The sequence below is a fragment of the Vigna umbellata genome, chromosome 1 (genome assembly GCF_029865625.1).
Source record: "Vigna umbellata cultivar VRB3 chromosome 1, Vumbellata_1.0, whole genome shotgun sequence".
Taxonomy (NCBI): Eukaryota; Viridiplantae; Streptophyta; class Magnoliopsida; order Fabales; family Fabaceae; genus Vigna; species Vigna umbellata.
Window position 1 is genome coordinate 43,927,336 of NC_142165.1, and position 9,226 is coordinate 43,936,561.

Consider the following 9,226-nt stretch of genomic DNA (forward strand, 5'->3'; position numbering starts at 1 on the left):
GACTTGCATGTGTCAGAAAACGAACTTTCTAAGAAGAGAAGGAACTCACTAGCTTAAAACCACAACTTGATTGGTACAAAGTGAAGCCCTTGTCACCAGGAAGACTCAGACGTGGTCTGATTGTTAATCAGAAGAAGAAAAGGATGAGAATTCTTAGAGAGAAAAAGAAGATTGTAGAGAGAAGGAGGAGAAAATGAAGAACTCAAAAGGACGTTGAAGATGAAAGGTGCATGCAAAAAAGTGGCATGAAGTTTGAAATTTTGCTTTAAATACTACCGCCACTAAACCGATCGTCCACTCTGTAGCTCACACCTGTCTTCCACTTTCTGAATTTCAGAAACCTTGCACCTACACTTGTCTTCCACTACATGGAATTTTAAGGGTCCTGACAAGATAACAACGAATATTTTTTTATTCTATTTTTCAAAAAATTTAAATACAATCTTTTCAAATATAAATTTAAACAAAAAATATATAATTTTAAATAAAATTATTAAGGTAAATAAATTTGATTTTTCTAAAAATAAAATTCAAATTATCATGTCCAAATATAAATTTTTTAAAAATTCATATCTTAAAACATAAATTCAATCCTATAGTTTATAAAAAATATATAAATTAAATTTTAAATTATTTTTTTCATTAATAATTTTATTTTCATCACTTAAATTTTAAATTTTAAAAATATAAATAAAATCACTTATAATTATTATCGGATAATTAATATATGTGAATCGCATACAATAATACATATATCCGTCCTCATAATATACATACTTTTTCAAATATTCAACATTACTGGGTTAGAGAAATAAAAAAGTGCTTGAAATATGAAATCTTCCTTAACACCATGGTTAATAAGTCTTAAGAATAGGAAGAACTTCTATATTCATTATTTTAATATCCTTCTATCGTATCATGTCTATTTGAGCGTTATACAATTGATGTTATTATTAAATTAAAATGTTATTATGTATTGTCAATCAATCAAATTTCTGCGAAACAGATGTTTTTTTAATCTTTTATTTATTTTGGTTATGAGACTAGTTTTAATGAAGTTTATAATTTTGTAATGTTATCTTATTTTCATATCCTATAACACTTTAACTATCTACGTAATGGATTTTGAACACATCATTTCAAAAATAACGTTCGATTAATTAAAGACAATATCAATGACAAATTTGTCAAATTAATTCCAAATTACCAACATGGAGTCAACACTAGTAGTGACTCATGATGAAGAAGGAATGTGGCATATTGAATTGTGATGAAAGGCAAGATCAATTTTTGTAAAGACGTTTGATAATCATAATGACTGCTTAACAATGAGGTTAGTGGATGAATGGATCATAACGACTTGTTGATTTTAAATATATGTTTTCGTATAAGTGGGTCAAACAATGACCTTATATTAAGTATCTCTAATGCAAGAATAAAATCTTTCTAGATTTATCAAATGTGAAAATCATTTAAATGCTTTAAGGAGAGAAGAGAATTGACATTATTTTTCACTTCAATCCATATTTTTCATAAGTATACATTTCGTTAAATGACCCATTAACATACCCCTTCATCAGAAAAGCTTCAACGGAGAGTTTCACAATTTCAACGATAAGGTGTAAAGACGTGGGACATTTGGAGAGATAAGAGAGGGTAATATACTCAGTAGATGAGGGATGAAACTATTAGAAAAGGGCAGAATGTTCCTCTGCTTGACCCTAACATGAAAAGCTTTGAAGGTGCAAATAATTTAATTTAGATTTATAATAACTAATACTTCATAATTAAAAACCTTTCCATTTCAAATCAGTTAGTCATTTCCCAAACACCCACTATTCTAAAATCAACATCTTACAACAATTAAACCGAATTCAAAATGTTGTCGATAATTTTATAAATGGAGGAAGCCACGTTTTCCTGAGCAGTAGTAATAATAGTACCAGTGGTTCCAATCTCTATCGAGGCTTTGTAAGGGTCCTCTATGTGAATTATACTTACAGTTTGTGATTTGGTATCACTCATACCATGTTGGATATTTCCACTGATGCCCATCTTTGATAATGCAGCCATAAGTTTTTCTGAATCAGGTAAACCACAATGCTCCGAAGACCTACTATTACTCGAAGAATTTTTGTTATCAGTTTCCAATAGCAAATGATGTCTGGCATTTTCCATTCGTAGCTCTCCCTTCAATTTTGTTATACTGATTTCTTCTTTTTTGAATGTTTTCCAATAAAACTGGGAAGCCAAATCAGTTGCAATTTTTATCTCTGAGTTGTGCTTTCGATACGGTACTTTCAAAGTTTCAGCTTCAGTATAATACAAAACGGAGAAAGAATTTTCACTGGAAAGGTTGATCTGCAGTCTCAACTCCTCAGGACACTAGAGATTAAAAAAGGAATAAAAACCAAAACAGATAATAATTTTATCGCATGCAAATGTGTAATCGTATAATATAACATAGTGTATAATAATAATTACCAGGACCGTCTTCGGCCGCAATAACTTTAGTAAAGGTTGAACTGTCCGCAACCTACAGAGTAGAAATCAAATGAGAGAATACTAAATAGCTAAGTCCAATTGTAGTTGGCACAGATTACACGTCTTTCATAAAGATATAATTAAAATAAACAATTCACGTGCCTTTACTAAAATCTATGTTCTTAGACGAAGATACATGAATAGTTTATATTAAATCTTCAACAATCCTCCCACCCTGGAACTACCTTTCGGGGCTTAGTTAGTCCAAGACCATTTCTAATGTGGTATCAGTCTATCAGAGAACCTATCCACTCTCAATTAGATGAAGAAATATGGATAGTTTTACATTATATTTATGTTACACTTTTAATGACAAAAATTAGAAAGAAATTAATGTTATCAAAATAATACGCCAAGTTTTGGGTTCAGGTCCTTTGAAATGGGGAAGAAAAGAAAGGGTATACGCAATGTAATCACATTCCCAAACCGAAAAACGTATGGAACCATCCATATAGATGTTAATTCTACAAGCACCAGTAATCGAACAGTTTATCAAGGCAGTATTTCTCATTTTTGATAGGTCGTTCTTCCCCCTAGGTTTATTGGGTGGTATAATTAAAGACTATATATAGACTGCTACTGGCTCGATGTTTATAGAGATTTTGAGAATTATCAGTAAGAACAATTACACATATACATGAATGTACATAATATATTGGAAGACGTGACAGATGGAAAGGTATACCTACCCAATTCCAGAGGGAAACAAACATTGAAGAACCTTCATTGTGACGGGTTGGAAAGGTAGAAGTGCTAGCTCAAGATTCAGAATATCCTGCTGATAGGAAATTCAATGCAACATTGGCCAAAGACATTCAAACGACATTAAAAGGACAGAACTTAAAATAATGCAGATATGAAGATTCATTTCTACCCCAAGAATAATGATGTCACTGGTAATGTGGTAGGTAATCCGTGTAATTTAAAAACATTATCCAAAAAGTTTTGAGCTACATCCATCACCTTGTGAGGATGGGATAAGGGAACGTAATTGTTGAACATAACGAAAAATAAGTTTGGGATTGATCTCCCTTGTATAGAAAATACACATAAGATACTTTATAATAAAAGAAATATGAGTTAAGTCCAAAATACAAATAAAGAATAATAACAAAGTAACTAAAATAAAAGACAAAGATAAGATATCTAATAATCTAATATATCTCACAATAATAATAACACTAAAGTATAGTATAGTATAACATGGTGTTTCTAACAAAGCATATTATAGTTGTAATAGAGGAAATATATCTTACCTCAAGAATAAGTAAAGATTTTGGACTGCCACACCATCGTCGAAGCAGATGAACAACAGGACCCATTCGCATACTCCAGTGAGGACAAAATACAATACAAGGTTCCTGCCAATTAATTCTACAAGAAATACATCAGTTTTTGATAGAAACTAACGATAAGAAAAAATTTATGAAACCATTTCACTACTGCAGTTTGTTAAAATAAGTTCTTCTCATATCTTGAGGCTATTAACAGAAACTCAACAGTTGTGAAACAAAATTGTTACTGAAATAGTTAACATTGCAAAATTTAGCAGATAAAAAGTGCAGGAATCATGCGAAATTTGATTAATCACTTCAATTTCAATTAGATTTTTATAAGCAAACCTAAAGGAAAAACATGGTAAAAAAGAACTCACAAGAGTTCATGTGAATGAATAGCAGGAACCACATGAATCTTTTTCTCTTTTAAGAGCTTGACGTGTGCAAACAACTGTTCCCCAGCAAATAACTGCAGCAGCAATTAAAGTATGTAAAATGGAAGTCAAACTCTACAAATAAAAGTATGCAAGTGAAATGGACCAAATTAATGTTTCTAATGGTCCATACTTTCTCTTGCCGTTGTTTGCAAAGCCACTCAGGTATGATGTTAAGCAATGCCAGTAATTCTTCAGCCATTGAAGAAATTATATAAACTGGAACCTACAAATAGAAAAATTGTGATTACTTAATAATAGAAATTAGTGAGTGATATCCGATATTAATCCAGAACTCCATTTTCCAAATAAAAGATGGAACTTTGCATTCCCAGTTTTTCCCAATTTCCATTGCAGCACAAAAACAAAAAATAAAAGGCAGTAAAATTTTAATAATGAACACTTGTAAGCAGAATCATTTGGTAAGGTCAAGTCTCTTGGCAAACAAAAATACAAATGGGAATAAGAAAAATAACAGAACTTAAGGCTAATGCCACATAAGTTGATAAAGATAGGTTTTTTACTAGTTAGTATGAACAAGCAACTAAAAAGGATATGGGCATTTGGTTCTGTAGAACAAGGCTAACTAATGTGGTCCTAAAAAGAAGAAAGGACACCTTCAAATCTGAAGCTTCGAGTGATGCTGTCATTTCCTCCAAGAGAAGCAAAATAGTTCCAAGTCGATCAATGGGAATAAGAACAGAACCACCTTCTTTTATACAATTTATAGTATTTGAGCATATGAAATCCAGCTTTTCCTTTTCCTCTGCGTTCTCATCAGAGTTATGGTTGAATCCAGCCAAATCTTGAGAACTTGAATAATAAACCACATGGAAGTCAATATATACATAAATATTCATTACTACAGCCAGAGGATAAACACTTGAAAAACAATAACTGGTGTCTGGGTGAAACATAGAGTTTGACGGGGAATAAAATTTCAATATACCATACCTTATAGATTGTAACTTAGCAGCTGAGACAGAACAATTATCCCCATCTGCACTATCTTGAGTATCACCCAAGGAGAAGTCTGAATAAATTAATGCGCATGCCCCCTGTAAACTGCGGTAATCAAAAGCCATTGCATGTGCAGAAATGAAGCTGGATCCTGAAACATATGCAGTATTTCCCTTTGGACTATTTAGGATCCAATTACAACTGCCTATTTCTACACCAGAGCTGAATGCCTTTATAACCAATGTACCATTGTAGCAAGCTTCCTCAGCATAATTAAGAGTGTGAGTCTTTAGCATACAATCCTTCACATCAGCTGCACTGAGAAATTCCACAAATTAAATCTTCAAACAAATGAATTGCTGTAATTGACTTTGAAGAAGAAATGGATACAGCAACAAGGTTTACATAACAATGTAAAAAGCAACAGCTTAACCACGCTAACAAAGACTATATAAATGAGCAAATAAAAAAAATTAAAAAACACAAATAACTGAGAATCCTAGAAACAAAAGTTCAAAATTTCCCTCCCCTTATTTGCCATACACTCAAACATACAAAAGGCAAGACATAAATATCAAGCAAGGAAGCAACAAGTCAAGAGCGATTTTACATGAAAAATTATAATTAATCCATCACAGGATAGTATCATAGAACCATTGCAATTACAAGTCAAGCACATTTCGTTCTGTTTTTAGATAAAACTTTAAATACCATACAAGTTTTGAGGTAAAACGGTAGATCACCTGTACAAGGGCATCCAACCACCCAACTCCAGTCCATCTTTCCCCAATATTATCTCTCTCAATTCAGAGGGAAGGATTTCAAGCTCTTCCTGCCTCAGCCACGATGGGAAATTTGATTCTTCTGGTCCATAGAAATGCCTGAATTCCCCATGCATTGATATAAGATCCTCCATCATTAGCTGGCCTAATCTTGCCGATGCTTCAGTTACGTATATCTAACCAATTGAACAAATATTAAACTAACTATTTTGGTGACAGAAATCAACAAAAATGAAAACACAGTCCAATAATAACATCAAAAAGACTACCTTAGCTGAGAAACCCTTCATTCGAGTAAGAAAGGGCAACCCCATAATACCCATTGGACTGGATATTAATACAACATCAATGAAAGAGGAATTCCACAGCTGCAAATTATTAACAGTCTTGTACCAAGGTTCAGCAAAAAGTAAGTTTTTAGCATGAAGGAGCTTTTCAATTTTCTGTCTTTTCCCAAACGCAGCCCTTGAATCAAAATCATTAGCCTCAGTGTTGTAGCTTTCTACAATTGACAAGCAATCCAAAGTAGGTATAGGGGAGAAGGCCAGGAGAGCTGAAAGGTCTAGTGGGCAATCTAATAATATCCTAATTCCACAAAAATTGAGTATGTGACATGGGGGGAAGTGAAAGCCCCTGCCTTTGCTCAAACATGTCTGCAAAACCCAGGAAAAAACAAATTTAAACAATGAAGAGAACATTTTCGAAAGGAGTATACATAATAGGTACTTCCACTTGCCCCGACACACCCTGGAAGATGTAACAAAGGGGTAAGAAACTTACAAACTTCATACAGTATGAAATTAATAGCCTTTTGTAGATTGCTCCAGAAAGTATGGCTATGCAAGATGAAAGGAAGAGAAATAGGAGCAGAAGAACTTTTGTCTAAAGGAAGCACTTTATGGAAAGACAATCTGCAAATGTAACCCATAAATAAATTATATACATTATTATAAAGTAAAAATACACTTAAGCAAGAAATCTCAATAAGTTATTCCCAATTTTTGAAAAATTTTACGATGAGGAACATGGATTGATTAAAATAACTCTAAAACTGCATCAAACACGAATAAGTATGATAACTTCATTACAAATGAAGCCAAATCCAGTAATTATACTAATTATGGTATTTGATTAAACTAAATCTCTAACTACTCTCTAGTTTTGGTTAAATAATGCTTAAGAAACATATGATGGTTTTCCTTCCATGTCCTGCATCACCATTATCAGTTAGCCAACAAAAAGAATATGTATGTTCAACAAAACAAGACAAAACATGCAAAACACAAACTATCACATAATATTTAAATACACTGACTCTGCCATATGACACCCAAAAGAACAGCTGGCCCGTTTAGGACAATACTTGATAGGAATATCCTATCAATCTGATTGTAGAGATGACATTTATGCTCCTTTATTTTTTTTTCCTCTGATAAGGACCATCAAATTAAAATACTTGATCAAAATTGACATTCTACTGTGTTTAATGTTTTATAATTTGATTCATATGACTTGTTAAAGGAAACACCCAGAAAAAAAAACACATTGCCTCCTTCCGTTGCTTTTATATAAAAATATTTCCAAGAGAAATCCAACTAAACCAGTAACCTTTTAACAAATAAAGTAGTATTAGTATCAGAAGCTATATTTGGGCACCCAGCAGAAGTAAATGAACAATAATCTACACCAGTAATACAAATTGTGGTTAGTGTAAGAATGAGTTGCAAATTGTGGTTAGTGTGAGAATGAAGGTTGATTTTGGTACCTATGTATTGAGATGCACATAATAGAAGCTCAATAGCAACTTCAGAAGACCTTGAATTTGTATGGACCTGGTTGAAAAAATGTCATAAAATTTACATCACATCCAAGAAAGTAAACCCACAATATTACAAGGATAAAAGGTAAGTAAAAATGTTTAAATACCCAATGACAATAAACCTGAGGGCATTCTAAAAGTGAAATAACCTTCTATCAAAGATGAAGGTAGAGTATTGGAGTTAGATAGGCCACACAAACCTTTGATGGATTGGCAAATACCGCTTTTCTCATCCCTTGAAGACATGTTACCATATTTTTCATTCCATTGATGCCTATATTAGATAATGCTTCCACTTTGACTGAAAAGGGCACCACGATATCATCAAGAAACAGAAATTCCACAATTTTTCACTCCACTCGATAGTTGCTATCGCCGCCGCCTATACCACCTGCGTTGCCGTCAAATGCTGCCGTTGCCTCCACTGTGTGTTGTCGCCGCCTGTACCAGCAAGCGCTGCCGTCTGCCGTAGAATCCACTGTGTGTTGCCATTGTTGTCGAGCTCTTCTAGAAGAAAATGGATGTCCAGGATCAACAGAGAAAAATGGGGTTTTGGGGGCTAAGAGGGTAACCCGGGCCTAATTTAATCCCAACCTATTTTCTAGGGTTTTGGGGGCTAGGGGCTTTGGAAAAGCCCCTTCAGATGTGTGGGTCAAACAAAATGAGTTTCAGTATAGAAAAGGTCAGGTTGGTCTTGGGACTTTGAAAAATTTGACAATTAGTGATCAGAATTTAATATCTATATTTATAATAATAGTAAAAAATTTAATTTGGAATTATAGGTTGGCATACATTTTTATCTTTGTTTTCTTACTTTTATATTTATTAAGTAACTTTTTAGTATTTATTATATAAAAAAAAGTACCTATCAAAATAAATAGTGTTTTTTCTATAAGACTTGGTAATATAAAAAAAATAATGTAACTATTGTTTGATGAACATATTATTTACCTTCTTTTATATTTTGTGTTTTTTTATTCATTAACAAACTTTTTTTATTAAAATATATGTATTCACATATGCATTTATATTTTTATTATATTAAAATATATCATTTTTATGAATAATTATTAAAAATTAAAAATTAGTAAAATCTCAAATGTATTACTAAAATTGTTTTACAATAGTAAAAACAAATTATTACTATAATAATTATTGAAATAAAAAATATCATGGAATATAAAATATTTTTTATAATTTTATTATAGATAATTATTTTATTATGTAAATAGTTTTTTAGTATTAACAATTATTTGAGTTTTAAATATAAATTTCTTAAAAGAATAAAGTTGAAAAAAAAGATCATATGTAGAAAATTACTATAAAATTTTAAAAAATAGTTATTTTGAAACGAAACGTTGAAAAGAATTATGTACATAAAAATAGAATAATTTCTTTTATTACATGTTA

At 31.8% G+C, this 9,226-nt stretch overlaps 1 protein-coding gene across 2 annotated transcripts; it reads right to left on the reverse strand.

Annotated features, from left to right (window-relative positions):
- Positions 1 to 1,780: 1,780 nt before the first annotated feature.
- On the reverse strand, positions 1,781 to 8,478 carry LOC124836304 (integrator complex subunit). 2 transcript variants are annotated; one of them, XM_088103294.1, is made up of 13 exons: positions 8,017 to 8,478; positions 7,763 to 7,829; positions 6,778 to 6,908; positions 6,267 to 6,650; positions 5,959 to 6,173; positions 5,210 to 5,533; positions 4,873 to 5,068; positions 4,389 to 4,481; positions 4,199 to 4,290; positions 3,801 to 3,918; positions 3,234 to 3,322; positions 2,485 to 2,536; positions 1,781 to 2,385 (listed from the first exon to the last, which is right to left on the reverse strand). In XM_088103294.1, exons 3-13 carry the CDS (start codon positions 6,784 to 6,786, stop codon positions 1,864 to 1,866), a joined length of 2,094 nt encoding a protein of 697 aa, XP_087959420.1. In that variant the 5' UTR covers positions 6,787 to 6,908; positions 7,763 to 7,829; positions 8,017 to 8,478; the 3' UTR covers positions 1,781 to 1,863. The 2 variants fall into 2 exon arrangements, with proteins under 2 accessions (XP_087959420.1, XP_047167399.1); XM_047311443.2 differs by having other exon boundaries at positions 3,234 to 3,319; positions 8,017 to 8,477.
- Between the last annotated feature and the right edge of the window lie 748 nt (positions 8,479 to 9,226).

Coding starts and splice junctions, on each gene's coding strand:
- LOC124836304 (XM_088103294.1), bottom strand. Junction 4,291..4,388: donor GCAAACAACGGCAAGAGAAA/GTATGGACCATT, acceptor TTGCTGCTGCAG/TTATTTGCTGGGGAACAGTT. Junction 3,323..3,800: donor AATCTTTACTTATTCTTGAG/GTAAGATATATT, acceptor ATTTCCTATCAG/CAGGATATTCTGAATCTTGA.